The sequence below is a fragment of the Anas acuta genome, chromosome 26, assembly GCF_963932015.1.
Source record: "Anas acuta chromosome 26, bAnaAcu1.1, whole genome shotgun sequence".
Classification (NCBI taxonomy): Eukaryota; Metazoa; Chordata; class Aves; order Anseriformes; family Anatidae; genus Anas; species Anas acuta.
In genome coordinates, this window is record NC_089004.1 from 3,301,038 (window position 1) to 3,322,801 (window position 21,764).

The following is a 21,764-nucleotide window of genomic DNA, read 5'->3' on the forward strand; positions in this document are numbered from 1 at the left end:
TACTATTCTAGCTTAACCTGGGGACCTGTCATCTAACAAACTCCCCGGCGATGCACGGTCCCTCTGATCTCATTCTTTTCACAAGTTAAATTGCAAATTTGAAGTGTTTGGTGTCCTGTATTAACTCGTAGGCTGATTAGCAGGTATCACATGGTGGCTTTTACAGGCTGTGATGTGTACAGGGGAAGGGGTGGATGTTCTTGTCTATCCTCTGAAGATGTGATGAAATGTTTTAATTTCAGGAGCCAGGTATCACGAAATGAGCCCTGTGTTTTTCTCGGTGTTTGTCCTGTGTATGGACGGTGGGCTATGTCCTCAGGTAAAATGTCAGCGATGCAAATTGTCACTTGGTTCATGGGTGTGAAGAGCCTGAGCACGGCAGTTGTGGTGGTGATGGTGAAAGTCTCACAAGGCAGGTTACATTTCATCACCTGGATGGGTAACACAGCGCTATCGGCACGCTACATCTTCGTGTGCCTTGCGATGTAGCACAGATGAATGCGTGCAGAAGTGAGGAGTCCCATGTGCCGTGTAAGTGGCAGGTGGTTTGCATGAGATAACAATGGTAATTATAATTAATGAGACAGTGCTTGATATCTGGAGTGTGATTTTAGTGACCCAGGACGAAATAGCAGTGCTTGGAGCTCCCGAGCAGCAGGAGACCTGAACAACTCTGAAATTTTGGAGCCTGTAATTCCAGAGCAAAGGTTTGCACGATCCCGTCTGTGATTCTTGGTACTGTATATATGCCATATACTTAACGCAAAGATAAAATCAGAAGTTTGGTGAGTGTGGGAAGGGTGTAGGAGGAGGCAGAGAAACATGCCTGGGGAAGAGAAAGGGAGTCGGGCTGGCTGGAGGGAGCGAGCCCTGTGGCACCAGGCAGTGCTTCCCACAACGGGCAGCGTTGTGCCAGTAACTCCGCAGCCTTTGTACATGTGCTGCAGCATCAAGGCAGGGACAGAATCCCTCTGGTAAGGATCCCAGACATTACCCCCGTCTCCTGTGCCTGTTGGCAGCCGGGAAAACGTGCTCCTCTGCAGCCCTGCTAGCTGTACAGCTCTTGTTTCAGCAGTGTCCTGGGCTCTGCCAGTGGACGAGGCGTCTCCAGCTACGTGCTTCTCAGTTCTCCCAGCCCTGTTGAGAGGGCAGCATGCAGGTACGTGGAGGATTTGAAGGATCAGGCCATGATGCTGGGTCCCCAGCACTAGGCCCAATTCCTTTCCCTGCTCTGCGGTGTCACAGCTCAGCACCATCTCTTCGGGGACCAGAGGCCCCATCCAACACCTCCTCTGCCAGTGCTCCTCTACTGCGGCGGACACGATCTTGTTGATCTTCCGTGGCCTTTACTCCATTAGTAATCTGCCGTGATGCTGTGGTCACCTTCCCCAGGGCACATACACAGGCACGAGAAGAGATGATTCACGGGTGAGGCATGCGTAGCTCTGATTTCTGTTCCTTGGCTCAGCCCTTGGGCTCCCAGCAAACTCCCCGAGAAGCTCCGTGCTGCTCAGGTGTCCCTCGTGAACTGGAGCCCACCGAGGCGACGTCAGCCTGTGGTCTTTGCCATTTTTTGGACCTTTGGACCTTTGCAAGGCCCAGAAGATGCGTGGTGACAGCCCTGCCGGCCTCCGCTGCCCGGGGGCTCTGCTGGCTCATGTTCCTGCCTCCGTGTCCTCTTGCCTGACCACTTCCTCTTGCTGGGAGCGAGCGATCCTTTGGGTAGCAGTTGCAGAAATAGTTTCAGAAACAGAAATAGCTAATAACGTCAACCCTAAGCACCCAGCCCCTCACGCTCTAGCTTCCTGTCAGCCGTAGCAGTCGCTGCTGCTCCTCACAGCAGCCTCGTCCAAGGCCAGAGCCAGAACCAGCACCGAGTGTCCTCCACCAGCCCCGCGGAGCTGCCCCAGGGCCGGGAGCGATGGAGTCAGGGCTGTGGGGCAGGAGGCTCGGTGCTGGATCCTGTTCTTTGCTGCCCACCTGGCCGTACCATCCACCTCGCGTGGTGATCTCCGAAGGCAACGTCCTTCAGAGTGCTGTGGCCTTCTGCAGACAATTTACTGGTGAAGTACCGAAAGGTTCAGCTCAGCTTTTGCCTTCCTACCAACCCCCCCGGCCTCCCGAAGCCTTCAAAGCTGTTTCCTACTCCAGGACACGCTGCAGCTCTCTGCTGCCCTCGCCCTGCCTCAGCCGAAACGGGCCTTGCGTGCCTCCTTGCTGCCCATCTCCTCGGAGGGTTTCCCAGCCCCAGATCCCCCCAGCAGCTTCCCCAAAATATGGGCAAGGCGGCAGCAGCGCGGGCAGGTCCCTGCCTGGAGCCCCGGCTGACTTTGCCCTCAGTGCAGGGAACGTCCCAGCTGGTTCTTGGCTGCTCTCCCAGTCTTCCAGTTCACCTTTCCGCTGGTTTTCAGGCTCCTGGCTGGTTTTCTACGTGCCTGTTCTGCTCCTCCCTCTACTCCCGCGCTCTTGCTTCATACCTTTAGGTGCGGGTGGGGTGGGTTAACATAACAAGGGTTGGTTTTTGATCGATGAGAGGGGAGGTGTTATCTGGCCCTGCTGAGTGTGTCCTCTCTGCCTCAGGCCATTGCTGAGGCCTCTACTTTTGCTTCCCCAATAATCAGAGATACAAGACTCCCTTTACATCACTCCCCAGTCCCGGGGTTTGCCTAGCTATGCCCCAATTATTTTGGAAATTATAAGAGCATCTCAATAAAAACACATTCCTCTTTGTGCCGTCCATTCCATTGCTGGATCTTGGCACACGTGAGGAAAGGTTTCTCAGATATGTTGGTGTCCTGCATTGCACACAGACTCGTGCTGCTCTCAGATGACAGCGGGCGTCCTGCCCACCGTGTGTGTGCTCCCAGGAGAGCAGCAGTTTGCACCAGCTCGTTCTTGTCTTCCATGGTTCCATCTCCTCTGGGTTTGTGTGTAGCAGCTTTGGAGGAGACACCGTGCAGGGGAGCATCATGTCTGTAAGGAGGGCAATAATAGTCCCGGACCCAAGCATTATCTCTTCATTTTGGTCCTCCAAGGAGTGGTGAAGATCTCATACAGGATGACTGAGTCCAAAACTGGGAAGGGAAAATAGTTTTTCTCTAGAGAAGTCTGAAGAATCACAGATGCACGGTTCAGCAGCAGAGAGCTTCTATCGCCAAAGAGCCTTCTGTGGAGGGAGAGGAAAATGAAGTCCCACGAGTTCCCATTGCTGGAGGCAGCATGACCCCGTGTCACCCCAATGCACGTGGAAACCTCCAGCGCACCCAGGGACTGCTTGACCTTCCTGATGGGCTCTGCTATTTAACCTGGGGGCTCTTGCTGTGCTGAACGTGACACGACTGAATCATCACTAGTCCTTGGGAGGAGCTATGCAACGGGTGAAAGACAAAAACTGGATAAAAGCAGTGTGTTATAGCCGTCTTGGTTTTCTTTGACCAACTGTTGTGGTTCGGGGGGTCCTGGCTCCCACAGCACTTCCCACAAGTCAGCAAGTTAAAGCCTTAAAGCACGTTGTGTGCTAGGCAAGAAACAAAGTGCAGAGCCCAGATGGCAGAACTTGCTTACGGTGGCACTTAAACACCAAGAGGAAGAAGAAGGTTCAGCAGAGAGAGGGTTCATGGGCACTGAGTAGCAAAAAGTTAAAGCTCTGGATCAGAGCATGGGATAGCTCTGCATGGCCCCATCTGGGACATACATCCTGTGCTGGTTTCCACAAACTGATTTCCAACTTCCCAGAAAACAAAACAAAACATTTTTCTTAGAAAAAAGCAGAAGACAGAATTAAGTTATTTGCACATCAGATTTTTATTTTATTTTTTAATGAGGACATTCCACTATTGGTGGGCAAGCCATTGAATAGTTAGCTGGTGCAAAGGCTCGGTTCTTGATATTTTTTCCACCTCTGTAAAGCAGAAGAGTTTGTTTCCTTTACCTGCTCTTGCATGTGTTCTTCATGACTGCCAAAGGACTCTTGCAACAATAAATGCATCTCCTCTACAGCGGGGATATTTCAGAGCCACAAGTCTCTTGAACAAAGCAGATGTGGCCTTTTTTTTGGTGAGCATGGAGGGGAGGCAGCGAGGTTAGGGGAAGATGTCAAAGGTGCTCGCTCCTGCTCCCAGCTGGCCTTCTGCAAGCTGTGCTTCGTGCTGTTACCGTGACCCTTTTAAACACCTGGAGTGTTTGTACCGCTTACTGAGATGCTTCTTGTAGTTTTGTAGGACCAAAGGCCCTGCTATTTCTCTTGTGTCTTCAGATATTAACCAGAAAGGGGTGTAAAGGGACTGTAAGGCATGGACGGCGTGAATCACAGCGCCTGTCCTGCCCACACAGGGATAAATCTGCCCCCCTCGGAACTGGAGAGACCAGCTATCAGCTCTGCTTTATGCAAGACTTGCTTTAATCATGTCTATCAGCTGCCATTCCTTAGCTGCACACCTGGACTTCCATTTCTCCTGAAACATTCTGCCAAAACTTCACTTTGAACAAGGAGACTGTTACAAGTTTGTCTCGCTGGCTGTGTCTTTTTGCAAATGAATGCAACGCTGCTTTAAATGTTCATAGACTGAGCTGGATATCCCCGCTGGCAGATGAACCGAGATATTGTTTCCTCGCAGCATGGAGGATTTGCCAGATGGCAGAAGTGTTTTCAATCAGAATCCTGACTCTGAAGGAAAGAAATGCCTAAAACAATCCGAAAGGGAGAAAACTAAAACTCAGCAGCCTCTCAGACAACTGCAAGACAGGGAAGTCACGGTCCTTTTTTTCTGACAATCTGTGGAAAGCTGAAGCTCCCTGGGCTTTATCTCACATCAGAAGTGCTCTCCGAGTTTCTCTGGCAATGTTCTTGTTTTAACAGAAGAAAAGACCTTAAAATGAGAGTATGCATAATTTAACTTGCAATGAAAGCAGTGCTCTACTGCTAGAATGATCTAGAATTGAGCCTTATTTTATATATCTGCAGACCCAACTGAGCAGCGTGTAGGATGCAGCACAGCACAGCTTCTGCAGTGTGTGGATTCACCGAATGAGTAAAAGTTTCTTCAGAAACTGCGCTTCTTGCTTCCTGACCCTGATAGTTCTAGGGATGCTACAAGTCACCCTACACGAGCCCTTTCCTCGAACAGCCCCTGCGTTACGGTAAAAGCGCGTTCCCTGCACTGTGGTGGGGATCACCGAGGGCAGAAGGACGCGTGTGTGCGATGCTCCTGGACACGAGCAATGTAGTCCTGATGTGGACATGGGATGGGACCCTAATGGGGCATATGGGAGAGTCAAATGCAAGGTGCTAAGGTGCTACCAGAAACATATTTAGCATCTGGGCGTCAGAAAGTTGACCCAAATAGCTAACAGTTTAACCATACATTCCTTGAACGTGAGCTTAATGGGACACAGACTACTCCAGGACAGAAGGGTCAGGTCTGTATGTTGAAGTGGCTTTTTTTGAACTTTTTGTTGCACTTTACAGAGGTGTAAACGATGCTGAAAAGAGACCGAATGAGGGTAGTAAACGGCTGCTGTTAAACCCTCTTGCAGCTGGTGAGGGATGTGGGTTCTCCACTCCTCTAGAAATGGGACACGTGGGTGACAACGTGGATCCAGGCGCGCTGTCAAACAGCACAGCCTCCAGCTTCAGCCCAGAAAATCCCAACCTGGGTCACACATTTAGGTGTGGGACCTGCCCTTAAAAGGGTGCAAACTGTTCTCCCAGTGCCCAGCCTTTCTCCCTGCTCCCTGCCAGGTCTCTAACTTCTGATAACCCCCTTGGACTGTGGAAGGGGGTGTGCTGCTGCAGTAGGTCAAGGTTAAGACCCCGGTGCACCTACAGGGGGGAAAAATGACTTTCTTGCAAGGCAAAGCCTTCAGATGTGGGAGGAAATGAAGCCTGACTGCTGCAGGTCGCAGGTCAGATTCAAGGCTTTTGTGCGCTGACACATGCCTAACCTTTGGTACTAACCTAATCTAGGCCACCGACTTTCAACCTGGGATCCGTGGCTTGGCTGTGGGATCCCCAACAGATCCTAACGGGGCAGGGGGGTCCCAGAGGGGGACACAGGCTGCTTAGGAGGCCTTCGCTTGCTGCACGCACCCACCGGGGCAGCCTGAAACCAGGGGGGCAGCTGGGGGCCACATCCCACCGACTTCATGGTGGTTTTATTTTGAAGCCTACGAGAGCTCAGCTCAGTGTCTGTGGGCGCGGGGGGGCGTACCACGGGAAACACCGCTCTGCCTTCAGCCTCGGCGCCTCTCGTGTTCCCTTTGTCCGCGAGGCCGCTCGGCTGGGCCTGGGCGGGTGGCGGTGCTGCTGAAGCCACCCGTGGCAGAGCCCTGCCACCGCCCCAGCCCGGGGTCTGTCCCCCACCATCGCCAATTCCCCGATTTTATCCTTTAAAGCCGATTCCGTTTCTCAGAAACCTGGCGGTAAACCCCCCGCCTGCAGTTTACTCCACCGAGCGGCCATCCTAAACACCCTTTCTCCTTTCTAATTTCCTCGTAGGGTTACAAGTGAAGGGGAGAACACCCCCCAGGACCAGCCCTGCTTTCCGTCCCGCAGCAGCGCCCGCGGCCACATTTTCGAGGGGACCACGCGCAGGGCCCGGGGGCTCGGCAGCTGGCGGCTCAGATCTTGGAGGCCTCTCTCAGCACCACAGCACGGCCTTGAGCTCCCGGTAAGGTTTGGAGCTCCCGGTGAGGTTTGGAGCTCCCGGTGAGGCCTTGAGCTCCCGGCGGAGACGAGCCCCGTGCCGTGCTCGGCGGTGCCGCTGCGCCTTTGGAAGATGGCTGCTGGGAGGGCAGCCACGAGGCGACATTTCGCGCCTCCCGCTCGTTTCGCACACCCACCACCGGCCCGGTGTTCCCGGTGCCGTTTCCAAACAACCTAACGGCCCCTCCGGTACCGGGGCTACCGGGGGACCCTTCCCACCCACCACGGGGGGCTCCCACCGGACCCTTTCGGACCCCTCGCAGCGGGACGGGACGGGACCAAAGGGACCGCTCCGTGCCCGACCCCCGGGGGTGGGGGGTGGGGGGGGGGTCCCGGCTCGGGTCCCGGTTGCGCTGCGGGGCCCTCCCGCGCTCCCGGTTGGGCGTGGCCCCGCCCCCGGCGCTCAGTTCCCGCCAGCGGCGGCCAATGGGCGGGCGCCCGCCGCGCACGGGGCTTTTCCGCGCCAAACTCCAAAGGGCCGGGGAGAGGCGCGGGGCGGCGGCGGTGGGGGCGCAGCGCGGCACCGGCCTCCAGCACCGCACCGCCGGTGAGTCTCCGCCGCCGGCCCCCGAGCCCGGGACGCGGTAAGGGGACGGCGGAGGAGCCTCCCTCACCCTCCTTCCCCTTCGCTTCTCCCCCCCCCCCTTCCCCTCCTCCCTTCCCGGCCCGGTGACAGCTGCCGGCACCGGGGGCCGGCGGAGCTCGTCCCCGTTGGGCGCACCGGGAGCGGAGCCGCTGCCCCGGGGCTCCTCCAGCGGGGGCTGAGCGCTGCCGGGGCGGGCCGCGGGGATCCGGGAGCGGCCCCGAGCCCTCGGAGCGCGGCCGGGCCGGGGGCTGCGAGGGGAGCGGGGGGGGCCGGGGGGGCGGGCAGGGCCCCGCGAGGCTCCCGGGGCTGCTGCGGACCGGGGCTGCCGGCGAGCGGGACCGCACGGAGACGGCCGGGGCCCCGTTTTTTAATTAATTTATTTTATTTTCTTAATTTATTTTATTTTTTAATTTATTTTATTTTTAAATTATTTTATTTTATTATTTTATTTTGTTTTTTAATTTATTTTCTTAATTTATTTTATTTTTAAATTTACTTTATTTTCTTATTTTAATTTTATGATTTTATTTTTATTATTTTATTTATTTTTCTCTGGGCCGGAACGCGGCGCCCCCCGCCGTGAACGCGCGGAGCAGCCCAGCCCCGGGAAGGGGGGGAGGGAGGGAGTGAGGGGGGGGGCGCGGCCCCGTTGTCCCCCCCCCCCCCCCGCCCTGAGCTCCGGCGTCCCCGGCGGCGGCGGCCCCTTTAAGAGCTCCCCCTCCCTCCCCTCCCGTCCCGGCCGGGCTGCCTCATTTGCATAACCTCGCGAGGCTTCCCCCGGGGGCGGCCCCCCGCGAGAGCGCAGGGAGCGTTTCAATTGTGGCGCGAGATGCAGTTGGCGCGCGGCGCCCGCCCGCGAGGCGGCACAGGGAGGGAGGGAGGGAGGGGGGGGAGGTAGGGGCGCAACCAAAGCCGTTAGGCGCCCGGCTGGGCGGGCCTAAACCGCCCAACACCCAATCAGCGGCCGAACCGGCCGGGCTGCTGGCCAATGGCGTGGCGGCGGGAGGAGGGCGGGCCGGCCGGCCGGCTGGCGGGCGGGGGGCTGTGGTGGCGGTAGGTTGCGCGGGGTCCTCGAGCGCCGGGGCCGGGGCTGTGGCCGGGGCCGGGGCCGTGGCCGCGGCGCTGACGCCGGGCTCGGTGCGGGCAGGGTGAGGGCAGGAGCGGCGCCATGTGGATCCAGGTGCGCACCATGGACGGCAGGGAGACCCACCGCGTGGACTCGCTCTCCAAGCTCACCAAGGTGGAGGGGCTGAGGCAGCGCATTCACCAGGTCTTCGGCGTCGAGCCCCACCGCCAGCGCCTCTTCTACCGGGGCAAGCAGGTACGGCCCCCCCCCATAACCCCCCCAACCCCCCTAACACCCCTCAAACCCCCCCCACACCTCAGCGCCCCCTCACAGCCCCCCCCGGAGCCCCCTCAGGGCCCGCTGCCAGCCGCGGGGGCTCTGCCGCCACCTAGCGCCCCGTGACGGGGCCCTCACCCCCCCCACACACCCCCCTCACCGGGGGGGTCCCTCAGCCCTGGGCCCCCCTCTGTCTGTGGGGGGCACCTCCATAGCAGCGCTGTGGCCCCCCCCAGCCGCCCCCGTGTCGACCCCCGGCGGCCCCAGGTCCCCCCCCCCTTGTGTCCCCGCTGTCCCCTTGCCCCGTGTTTGTCCCCCCCCCCCCCAGTAAACCCAGTACTCCCAGTACCGGGCTGGGCTTTCAGCACCCGGCTGTGGGGTCAGCGGAGGGACCGACCCCAACGCGGGCACCCAGGGGGTGCAGAGACCTGGGGGGGGTCACACACTGGGTGCTGGGTGAGGCAGGCTGTCAGCGGGGACCTGCCACTGTCCGTGCAGTCAAAAAGCGCTAAACCTAATTATTGGCCATCATAAAACTCTATTTATTTTCATTAAAGATGTGCTTGCTTTGCAAAGTTAATTCCTTTCTGTGTAACTCCCCTAGTTCGTAGTTTAGGTCTCTTTTTTTTTTCTTATTTTCATTTACACAGAAACATTTACCCAGCGCGATCCTGTAGCGATCGTTCCCTGCTGCGCCCATTACTGCTTTGTCTGAGGTTTTGAGTCGTTTGAAACGTTCACGTGTTTCCTTAGCTCGAATTTACAAACGTCGAGGAAAATACTCGTTAATTTAAAAAAAAAAAAAGGCATCCTTTGCTGGAGATAGACCTTCAGTTGCTGTCACTTCTTTCAGAATTTCCTTTGAACTCCTGTGGTTTCATGTCCTGTTCGCGTTCTCTGCTCTTTCATTTCTCTCTGCACCTGCTGTCGCTCGGTTCTGCGGTGGTGGCACTCGATAACAATGCCGTGTTTGTCGGATTGTCTCCCTTCTCAAAGAACGAGCGACAGTTTTTTTTTTGGTTTGGTCTCGTGTGTCTCTGCGAGTTCTCATCGCTAAAACAGAGAAAGTCCAGATCGCTTCCTGCACACTCAGACCTCCGGGGATTGCTCCGTACCCGTTCTGAGCCATAAATCCGAATTGAATTATCGGAGCGATTCCCGTAAAGTGTAAATTTTTGTGGTTTTACTCTGCTTCCCATTGATAGAGAACAAAGCTCGGGGGATTGCTTTTTCTGGTGGTTTCGGCTGGAAGGGGACGATCATTTCCTGTATAATTTCTTAGTCAGACCTTAAATATGTGGTGAAGCTTGTCTAAACTTCGAGCTGCAGCGTAGTCTCGAAGTTATATTTCAACTCCGAAATGGTGGTGCTCCTCCGAGTTCCTGAAAGGAGAGGAACCTATTGGCCCTACAAGCTCCTCTCGCTCCTTGCAGGGCTGGGCTCTTGATTTGACTACGTACGGCGCCAGACTTTCAAAATCCGTTCTTAAAATTAGAGCGGGTGTGAAATTAGGACCTGCCTCCCCGTGCTAAACGGTGATTGGGTGGTTTCAAGTTGAATTGAATCCTTTTTGATTTTTACTTTCAATGGAAAAACTGCGTGTTTGCCCGGAGAAAAGTAGGTGATTAATTCTTTGGCTTCTAGGTAATGCTGCGTGTAACAGAGCAATGTTCTCACAACAATCTGGGGCATGTGCAAATACAACGTAAAGACCATTTTGTGTTAATGTTTGTATTATGAGATGTGTCCTGATTAAGAAAATAGGAACTTCCATTAGAGTTCCTAGCTGATGTAGAATTATCTTTATATTTGATAGGATGTGGGGGATCTGTGGTTTAAGTCCTTCTTCCCAGAAGTGGTATTTCTAGGGAATGTGCCACAAACTCTTCCATAGGACACCCAGGTTTAATCTGGGCAGCAGGGAAGCTTTTTTAGTTCGTGGAGTCGGTTAAAAAAGAACATTTTGAACAGTAAGAATAACAATCTATAAGTATCCGTGCTGCTGACGAACTGCCAAGTTCCTTGATTGTCAATGGTTCTCCAGAGCTGTGGTCTCTCTTGGCTCACGGAGGCGGTTGCAACACGATGGGTGGTTTTGAATTGGAAAATCTCCGCTGAATTAAATAACCCGATGGTTTTGATGCTTTCCCTGTAGATGGAAGATGGTCACTCCCTTTTTGATTACAGTGTTGGACTGAATGACATTGTTCAGCTCTTGGTTAGACAAAGCCCAGCAGTGCTTCCTGCTGTTAGTAAGGAGAAGGACTCCGAGCTCTCTGACACAGACTCTGGCTGCGGCTCAGGCCAAAGCGAATCTGACAAAAGTTCTCACAATGGAGAAGGTGCCATGGAACTGGAGGGACAGCCCAGCACGGCTGCGCAGCCCGACTGGACTGACCCAGGCTTCGGCCTCTATAAGGTGAGTGGGTCACTGCAGGAGCGCTGCTTAAAGCCAGGCTTCGGGAGGGGAAGTGTTTCCAGTGGTTGAAAACTTCTGAAAATCTTTCATTCTCCAATTGTCTTTTTTTTTTTCCTTAAACCCTCCAACAGCAAACAAAAAAAAATACCAGCCAACCACAAACTAATTAAATGCAACATGTTTTAGGTTAAAATATCTTATTTTTCATTTTACCCTTTTAATTAAAACTACAATATGCTTTTTAATTTTTTTTTTAAAGCATTGCAAGTACTTGTTTTAATTTAAAAACTTTACCCAGTATTTTTGCTTGGAGTTGTTGCATTTGTCAAAACTGAGTTTTCCTTGAATGAACCAAAGAAAATCTCAACAAGTTGTTCAGAATCGTTTTTGCTTGTCTGTTTCAATGGATTTTATTACAGATCTAGTGATGTCTTCATCAGATTGAGTAAGACAGTTCAGAAAGCCTCTTGTAAACTAATTAATAGTAGTTTGTACAAGATAAGGCTCTTATGCATTTGGTGTAGAATAGATTTTGAGCCTTAGGGGTTTAACCTGAGAAGACTTATCGGGCTGCATAATGGGAACAGGAAGGCAAAGGAGAGCTCAGTGTTTAGGATGATCAGTAAAACATCTTGATAACGGTTAACTTGGGGTGGCTAAATCTTCAAGTAGATGTGAAAATTAATGCTCAAATTGAAAATCAATTTGGTGAGCTGTATCCTTTGCTTTGTGTAGATCAATGACTTGGTTGATGCTCGTGATATGAATATGGGAGCATGGTTTGAAGCCCAGGTTGTAAATGTAACCAGAAAAAAAGCTGCAAATGACAGTTGTGCAGATCCTGATCAGCAGACGACCATTCCTGAAGAAGATGTAATATATCATGTGAAATATGAGGAGTGAGTTTCGTTCATTTCTTGGCTAATACTCATTTGGATTGTGATGTCAATGGGGAATTTGTAAGAATTCATGAAAGTAGAACAGAACTGGGCTGTAATTGGAAGACATTAACTGTAAAACAAAACACGTGGGCTGGAATCATGTTTTTAGATGTATGAAATCCTATTACCCAAGTTTTGAAAGGGATACGATACTAACAAAGTTAGGCTGACTGATTCTGGCTGTGACTGTGTGGGAGGAGGAGATGTTATTCTTCACAGTGTATTTGTATGCTCTGTCGTATCAGTTCTTAAATCAACTCGTCTAGATACAATTACTGCAAATAACTCTTGATGTTGAATCTGATTTGTCTTCTCTGTCCTTCCATTCCGGCCTTCTACCTCAAGTTATCCAGAAAATGGAGTTGTAGAACTGAGTTCGAATGATGTGCGGGCTCGTGCACGGACTATTTTGAAATGGCACCAGCTGGAAGTAGGACAGGTGGTGATGGTCAACTACAATCCCGATGAACCGAAAGAGAGAGGTTTCTGGTATGATGCCGAAATTCTGCAGAAAAGGGAAACAAAAATGATTAAGGAGATAAATGCGAAGATACTACTTGGGTAAGCAATTCAGAATAGAAATGGGGAATAAATTGAGTTCTCTAGCTCTGCTTAAGCCTTCATGAGGTCTGAGTGACTGCTGAAAAAATGGTACATCAGAAATGCTGAGGAGAGATGGGAAGCTGAGTGATTGACCTTGTAGTACGGTGTTTACAATTAACTGCCACTGGAGGAATTGGGCACTGCAAAGAATCACAGGGCACACTGATCTGTGGATTCACATACTGCTGGGAAGATGCAAAGCCCCAGATTTGCTAAAAGGCAAAGAATTGTTTTAATTGTTTGTGTTAACCATCTGTAATAGTTTTACAAAAACTTCAGTGTGCTATTTTGTCAGATACAGAAATACAGAATAAACCCTCACTTTATAAGGTGACGAAATTAACCCCAAATCTCTTCTTTAGAAGAAAGCAAGTATACATATAAGGGACTCTGAGCTTTAGTTGCTGATGTATAAGAATGTACTTTCACGGGGTTGCCAGAATGTTCCTTCTTTTTCCTCTCACCATAGTTATTTTGACTTCATAACTCTAAAACAGGAGAGGAATATAGTCAGAAATAGTTTGCGGTGACAGCAGTCACTGATGGTGATTTGAATGCTACAAGTACACAAGTACCTGAATCTTCATTAGACAAAGCGTACTTCGTCTTCATGTCACAAAAAGTATTTCATGGTGCTGCTGTCACACCCCTATGCTAGAGCAGGCGATGGTGCAGCAGGTATCTTGTGATACAGGGCTGACACTAAACCAGTCTGCGTTACTGGTGCACAGCTGTGAATTCATGCTGTCGGTTACTTTATGGTCTCTTTGACATTTATCAACTTCTCCTTGTAGGGATGCTGGTGATTCTTTGAATGACTGCACAATTACGTTTGTGGATGAGATTTATAAAATTGAAGAACCAGGCAGCGCTTGTCCTATTAGCGCCAGTCCATTAAAACGTGAGTCTGCTGCATGGTTCTCATTTGTACAATATTGTCTTACCTGTTGTTATTCTGTTAATACTCCTTAAGTATCAAGGAGTTCACAAACACTTCTAGCTGTGACTCCTTTGACCGTTTCTAGTGTATCTTGGCACTTCCTGGAGTCTGAAGTAGTGTCGTTTCTCCTTGCTAACAGGACAAAATGGCCCCGTGTGTAAAGCTTGTAAGGACAACCCGAACAAAACCTGCAGGATCTGTGCTTGCTATATCTGTGGGGGCAAACAAGATCCAGATAAACAGCTCATGTGTGACGAGTGTGATATGGCTTTCCACATCTACTGCCTCAACCCTCCCCTTAGCAGTATACCAGACGACGAGGACTGGTAAGTTCTAAGGACGCTGTGCAGTATCAAAATCACCATCTAGATCGAGTAGAAAGTGAGGTCTAGGGCTTAATGCTGCCCTTAGGTGGCGATATTGTGACTGTAGGAAGTGAAGAGAGGTACGCTACCGTTATGGGTGGTCTGCGTGGTGGTTTCATTGTTAAATACGACTTCGTAGCTTCTCTCAAGTCTAATGAGAGCGTGTTTTAGGCCAAAAAGCTGGTGGCTTTAAAACGTTTTATTTTTTTGCATAGTTTTGGGATGTAGGTGCTTATGCAAATTGAAGTACAGATACCTGTAAATTTGATGCCAGTAAGCTTAGCTTATGTAGTTGTTTTTATGGGTTATTTATGAGTATTCCACAGTCCCCGATCATCACAGTAGGCTGGTGACATGTACTTTTTTAATATATGAAATACACATGCTGATTACATGCATTTACATATATATATATATATATATATATATATATATTTTTTTTAATCATAAATACAAGTATGGACATATAGGTGAAGGCATACCTTTAAATATATTTGTATCTATGTTGAAATATGCTGTTTAGTTGATGTATCCTGTTTCAGCATTTCATAAAATGAGTTTTATGACACAAATATTTCCTGACCTCTGCAGTGATTTAGAAGCTCATGCAAGGACAGTGGCTAAAACAGATCTAATTCCAGTATGAGGAGTTACTTCAGTGTCCTATCTGGTTTCATATGGGGAAATTGTAGTATCATAACTTGGTTAACTGAGAAAATTCTTTTTAATTTAAGGCTTTGCTACTTGTTAACTTTCATTGATCTGTGACGTTAGGTATTGCCCTGAATGTCGAAATGATGCAAGTGAGGTGGTTTTAGCAGGAGAGAAATTAAAAGAAAGTAAGAAGAAACAAAAGATGGCATCTGCTAATTCGTCCTCGCGGAGAGACTGGGGCAAGGTCAGCTAAAGCCATTTTTAGTTTGAAGAATAATGTTGGTGTGTGCTTCTTGTAATTCTTGGCTGACTGGTCTCCTTTTTGAAACAGGGTATGGCATGTGTTGGCCGCACAAAGGAATGTACCATTGTCCCCTCCAACCACTATGGACCAATTCCTGGGATTCCGGTTGGCACCATGTGGAAATTTAGAGTTCAGGTACGAAGCTGAATCCTGGCCTCAGCCACTGTAAAGAAAAATGGGAATGATCCAAGTATTAGATGTGAAAGCTGAAGCAATTAATAGTGAAGTGTATGTCACTGGATATGTAAGTGCAGAAGGGAAAGAATTCTGGCTTTGTCTCTATCTAGTGTTCCATAACTAATGTTATATTGTTCAGGCATTTCAAGTGTTCTTTTCCTTTGTACTTTTTTGATCACTCGAACTCCAAACCAAACATGTATTTCCAGTATTTTGCCTTGGATAAGTATAATATCTCCTGTTTTTTTTTTTTTCTGCTGGTAAGACTGTCTCAAGTAACTAGATATATTAAAGTTTTCTCAACCCGTATGAGCATGGGGCGGGGAGCCCTGATCTATCCAGCGTTTGTTTTTCAAGTATGACATGAAAGTCTTTCAAGACCAATTGCCTTATACAAGTATTTCATTTTAGTGCCTTCATTACTCTAAAATTCCTGGAGCTTGTTAAAAAGCAGTCTAGGTGAGAAAGATCTAAATTCAAATCACAAATTATACCCAGGTGTTTAATTCACTGGAGTGTCCAACTGCTTATTTTTGAAAGACCTGTTTCCTTTATATGGAGTTGTTTGGATGATGGTGGTGAGGACAGTTTCATCCTGTAATATATGCAAAACAAACGCAAAGTAGTACTTATTATTAATTGGTTTAGTTCTAAGACCAGGGAGTGATCTCATTGCTCATTTGCTGCCTAACAGACCTTTGGATTGTATTTTTTCCTTCTCTTATTTTTCTTCCAGGTGAGCGAATCTGGTGTTCACAGGCCCCATGTAGCAGGTATACACGGCAGAAGTAATGATGGTGCTTATTCCTTGGTTCTGGCAGGAGGCTATGAAGATGATATAGTAAGTAAATCCTGATTGTTTATGTCTGAGAACCAAACTATCATGTAGAGTTCTTGTTTTGTATCAGACCTTACCTGTTAAGGTGTATGATGAGACAAGTTCTCACCCTGACTCTTTGCTCTGTTCTTAGCAAACTTAAGAGGGGAAGACAGGCAAGTCAAGTCTGGGAGACTTAAATGGGGGTGTGCGTGTGTGATTTTTTCCTTTTTGCAGAGTGCAATATTAAAGATACCTAATAAAAATACTCTTTTATTTAATTACTCTTGTGAATATGTTGCAACCATCCATATACATTTCAGGATCATGGAAATTCCTTCACATATACAGGGAGCGGAGGTCGTGATCTTTCTGGAAACAAACGTACAGCGGAACAGTCTTGTGATCAAAAACTCACCAACATGAACAGGTTGGCAACATTTGCACTCTGTTCTGAACCTGAGTAACTAGCAGTCTGTTGACCTGAAAACTTATTTATCAAAGTTGTAATCTGTAAAACTGACTTGTAAAACTGTTGTTTTACAATGGCTGTAGATCTGTTGTGCACTGGCAATGCTTCTTACAGTGTACTTTAAATGAAAAACGTGAGACTAATATCACTATAATTCTATGTTGTCTGAAGCTTAAGGAACAGAGTAGTAAAATAGTGTAGAAACTTTCATACTCTCTCCTGAATCCTTTGCAGCTACTGTTGTATGAGTCACCTCGGGAGACCAGATCATTCGTAATTCGAAGCTGTTACTCCTGCACTAAGTGTGGATTTGAGTGGAGGAGGTGGTCCATGCAATTAATTTAGGGTAATATAATGAATAATCAGTGTATTTAAAACGAAAACGTGATCCCTAGTCAACAGAGTTGTTAGTGTTACTTAGTGTTAGATACTTAGTCTTAGATACTTGAAAGTGTTACTATGTAAGGCAAAGCAGTAAAAGACTGGCTACACACTTTTACCTGAGACCTGGCCCAGAAGGGGGTCCCATAGGCAGTAGTAGCTTCCAGGGTTTTTTTGGTATGTTATTTCTAAGGTTGAGCACAATGCCAGTACACTGGTACTCCTTGTAGTAATGGTACCTGACTGTACCAGTGCAATGCTCAGTAAAATAGTATTCCATGCAAGCTCTGCTTTACTTTGTTCTCTCTCTGATTCTGAAGAGTTTTTGGGTAAATGCACTAAACTGAATGGACTTCCTCTTACAGAGCTCTGGCTCTGAACTGTAGTGCCCCCATCAATGACAAAAATGGAGCTGAAGCTAAGGACTGGAGAGCTGGGAAGCCAGTCCGGGTGGTGAGGAATGTGAAAGGAGGCAAACACAGCAAATACGCTCCTGTAGAAGGGAACAGATACGATGGGATATATAAGGTAAGGAGGATTTGAATTCTACTGAAGTAGGAAAAGGTAATTTGCTTATGGCAAAGAAGCTTTAATAGTATCTGGTGGGCTTGCTTCTGGCTGTCTTTTTAGGTTGTGAAGTACTGGCCCGAAACAGGGAAATCTGGATTTTTGGTGTGGCGTTACTTACTTAGGAGGGATGATGACGAACCTGCTCCTTGGACCAAAGAAGGAAAGGACAGGATGAAAAAGCTTGGCCTAACAATGCAGGTACACTTTTGGAACATCACCGTAGTTCACTTTGACTTGATGGTTAGCAGGAATTTTTCTATTATACATTCTTACTGAGGATAACCTGCTTTGCCTTGTGTAAGAATCTAAGAATCAAGATAGCCCCCTTCTAGACTGAGGGTGACACAAATATGTTCACTCTTGTGGGTTTTTTTCCTTCTACATTAGGAGGTTAAATGGACAAAACTCATTTTTTGTATGGAATTCTTACAGTCGAAGTACTTTAGGAGGGCAGGGATCTATTATTTAAAACAGATAACCCTTGGAGTAACTCTCAGAGGTCATCTTTCCAGCCTTTAATAGTCTGTAAGTCTTTGAATTGGCCCTGTTTGCATTGAATGCTTTTTGTTTTGTGTTTTCCTGCAGTATCCTGAGGGGTATTTGGAAGCTGTCGCAAACAAAGATAAAGAAAAAGAAAATAACGGAGACGATGAGTTTGATACCCCAGGGAAAGGAAAGAGGAAAAGGAAATCAGCAGGTTTGTGGAGTAGGCAAGTGGATATAGAAAGCCTTGTAGGTCTTTGTGGATTTTACCTACTTAATCTTTTTAGTTTCTTTTTTGTTGGTGTTTAAGAAGTCGCTGTGTTTTTTTCATTTTCAGGTGGAGGGGAGGAAAAAGTAATTAACTCTCCTACAGGGACTCCAAAGAAAACTAAAGTAGAGCCATACAAGCTGACATCTCAGCAAAAATCTCTTATAAAAAGTGATGAAGCCAATGAAAAACTGTGGAATGAAGTACTAGGTGCCCTCAAAGATGGACCGGTATATAATGCTTTTGTATTGCCAAAATAGTGATAATTAACTAACTATTATACTCTTCCTAAACAAACTTCTTGGCTGCATAAAGAAATAGCCTCAGAATTCCTACATTTTTTTAATGTAGGCATCTGCAGCATAACTTAAAAGCACTATTTGAGAGCAGCGAGAAGGTTAAGAACTTGTTAATGTGGCTTTTTTCCATGTTGAGCTTTGTTTAAAGGAGGAAAAAAACCAACCTTTTTATGTCCAAAATAATCCTTTGTTTTTTATTGTTTTTTGGGGGTGGAGGGCTGTACCTTTCAGAGCATAGTAACAAGAAGTTGATTCAAACGTTCTCTTTACAGAAATTTCTAAATAAAGTTGAAGAGGCTTTCTTGTGTATTTGCTGTCAGGAGGTTGTATTTCGGCCGGTCACAACTGTATGCCAACATAACGTGTGCAAGGTGAGCAGTTGCAGTGACTCTTCCGTTGAGCCTTGAACTGACTTGTTAAGTGGTGAAGCAGATTTTTTTTTCTGCCTGTTAGTGCTTCAGCAGGACTCAGTTATATATGTGAAAACTTAGGATTTGATGAAAGTTCATTGGTGTAGGGAAGTTCACTTTAAAGAAAGTTCCACAATTGTTTTGCTACTGCCTGGTTCTTTTAAAAGAAGATGAGAGCTTCTCTGCAGGCTGAGTAATACTGCTGGGTGACACTGATGGATTTGTTAATGTCACAAAGCGCATGGGTTTGTGTGTTTTTTGTTTTTTTTTTTTGGGGAATAATGTGAAGTGTTCTTGTGGAAGCTATGACAGTCTTTAGCATCTCTACCACATACTAAAATGCTGCCGTGACTGATGCGCTCTGTTGAAGAGTGTGTGCTATTGCATGTAATGAAGGAAGTTTTCTCTCTGACAGCCAGCCTTGCATTGCTCTTGGCCTTTCTCAGCTCTCGTCAGCACCTGGGTGAATGAGGACGTAAAAGGAGCCTCATTCTCCAATCGGGGCTTTGTAGAATAAGCTGAACAGCACATCTGTATTTAACTAATTTATTTTTTTTTTGTCCTTCACCAGGATTGTTTGGATAGGTCCTTCAAAGCTGATGTGTACAGTTGTCCAGCCTGCCGCTACGATCTTGGCAAAAACTATACCATGCAAGTGAATGAAACACTGCAGACCATTCTAACTCAGCTCTTTCCTGGATATGGCAATGGACGGTGATTCTGTAAAGCACTTCTAATTTCCTTGTGTTCAAACTTATTAATGGGTTTTCAATGGGCTTAATTTAAAAAAAAAAAAAGTAGTCTGTGTTCTCCCAGATCCCTAAAAAAGAAAAAGTTTAAAGTCTTCCTTGTTTTTAAAAAAACTATGAACTTCAAGGAATATCCTTCTGTATGTTTGTGGATTTTGTTTTTGTTTTAAATGTTGGATTTTGCTTTTTTTTTTCCCTTCAAAACTGCCATTCATCAGCACAGATCTTTTTTTTTTTTCTATACAAAGTGCTTCCGGTAAGGCTGCTAATGATTGTGAAAGTTCTCGGATTGCCCTCTGTTGTCCCATTCCCACCTCCTCCCCCTATTTTTTTAATTCAAGAAAAATGGCTTGGTTGCTAGAACAATCTTCAGCATTTGGGGATTTGGCCATAAAGGTAGACTTTTGCATCACCTTGGCAGCATTTTGATGCTCACCCTTGTACAAGATGGTTCCTGGCTTATGACTTTTTTAATTGCAAGTGGATATTTACTATTTTTTAAATAACTGGTTTTTATACATTTGACAGACCTATCAAAAGCCATTTCCTGCTAATTTTGTATATCAAAAAAAAAAAAAAGCTGCTTGCTTATAGTCAAGTAGTTGGAGCAATATGAAGTACTACCTCAGTTGGACTTCTTATTAGGGAACTATTTGTTCAGCCAGGTGCTGTCTTCTATCCAGAAATGCCATTGTGGAATATACTAAAGCCATTCTTAAGTGCCTTTTGTCCTTTTTGGAAAGACTGGGCTCTGAATCACCGTATATATTTTTTCATAAGCACTGAATTGTTTAAACTTGCCAACCGGATTTTGTTCTTAGGGTTAAATATAACACTGTAGCTGTATACGATTAGCATGGATTTGCAAACTTTCAGGTTTCCTCCTAATGCTAGGTGTATTATGGTAACATGAATTTCTTTGTTTCAGTGTATTTCTACCTAGAAATGGAGAATAATCAATTTTGACTTTTTTTTATGAAACATTTTGGTTATTGTAAATGACACCAAGAAGGCTTGCTTTTGTGAATGGATTGTCTTTTTCTAACATTACCAAAGTTTGCAGTTTAATACCTCAACATGACAAGATGTTTTTAATCACACTTCACTGCAGACAGACTGGAACAAATGTGCCTGGCTTAAGTTTTCTTAACTCTTACCCTTTTTTAAAATTATAATGTTAATATGTTAGGGGGAAAAAAACGTTTTATAGTTTTTTTGCTGAATTTGTCAATTTTTGTACAATGTGCAAGTTGAAGTTCTCAAAATAAATATCTTTTCAGATGAAAGTGGTGACTGTTTTCATTTAACTCTTTCTGAAGAAGGTTTCCAGATGTAATTTCTTGAGCAGGAATTTGTATTTATGTTCCATTATTCTAAGCCTCTTATTTTTTTAAGGCCTATTGTATTTCCACAATTTCTTTGTAGTGAAAAACTACTTTAATATTCTTGTATTCAAAGTATTTTTCTTGGAGGCACTACTATGAGGCCTTACATACCATTGAACATGGTATGTTCAATTTAAACAAACAAACAAAAAACCCACCTGGATTCCCAGTATCAGGGGGGTTAGCAGATTTCCACATTACTGAAATCCAAATGTGAACTGGGAATTGCAATTGCCTGCATTTCTAAGGAATAAAACCAGAATTGTTAGAATTCTGTCAGCCATTGTATCGGGGATGTTTGTAGCAAGTCATGCGAGCATCTCTATCAACTTCCCAAACCAGAGAAATAAATTAAGACAGATTTTCCTAAGCAAACGCAGCTGAAATAACTGAAGAAATCAGATCAACATTTGAGATACTGAAAGCCAAAGCTGTGAAATTGTGCAACTGTTACTTTGTCTGCACTGTTTAAAATAAGTTTATATTAAGGATAGTGGTAACTTTAAACACTTAAATGTCAGGCCTTTACATTCCACTGAAAATGTCCTTTGACTTTTTATCTATGTTGTGATAAGAATTGGTGGGTGGGCACCATTGAGGAAATACGTGTATATTTCAATAGAAAGAACCTATTGTAATTGACTTCCTTAGTATATTGTTTTTGAGCTTTGTTTTCCCACATAGGTTTCAGTCTGCTGTTCTGAGTTTGTGTTTATTTAGCATGAATTAGGACAATTTTACTGCAAATTAGATGCTTCGTAATTTAGGCTTGCAGATTTGAAACCGTAAAGCTCTGCTAGAAAAAATTACTGTGCTATAATGTGAGCTAGTGTGTGGCTTTGGATATGAAGCAATTCACTTTTTTTTTTTTTTTTAAGTGTTGGAAATTGGGAAAT

The 21,764-nt window shown here is 46.7% G+C and overlaps 1 protein-coding gene across 4 annotated transcripts; it reads left to right on the forward strand.

Annotated features, from left to right (window-relative positions):
* The first annotated feature begins 6,534 nt into the window (after positions 1-6,534).
* On the forward strand, positions 6,535-20,769 carry UHRF1 (ubiquitin like with PHD and ring finger domains 1). 4 transcript variants are annotated; one of them, XM_068661995.1, is made up of 17 exons: positions 6,535-6,668; positions 8,437-8,610; positions 10,787-11,050; positions 11,786-11,949; positions 12,337-12,552; positions 13,389-13,495; positions 13,674-13,860; positions 14,674-14,797; positions 14,885-14,992; positions 15,771-15,875; positions 16,175-16,281; positions 17,070-17,232; positions 17,335-17,472; positions 17,860-17,971; positions 18,095-18,255; positions 18,597-18,695; positions 19,306-20,769. In XM_068661995.1, exons 2-17 carry the CDS (start codon positions 8,458-8,460, stop codon positions 19,450-19,452), a joined length of 2,355 nt encoding a protein of 784 aa, XP_068518096.1. In that variant the 5' UTR covers positions 6,535-6,668; positions 8,437-8,457; the 3' UTR covers positions 19,453-20,769. The 4 variants fall into 4 exon arrangements, with proteins under 4 accessions (XP_068518096.1, XP_068518094.1, XP_068518093.1 ...); XM_068661993.1 differs by lacking the exon at positions 6,535-6,668 and adding an exon at positions 7,103-7,250; XM_068661992.1 differs by lacking the exon at positions 6,535-6,668 and adding an exon at positions 7,133-7,287.
* Positions 20,770-21,764: the final 995 nt, after the last annotated feature.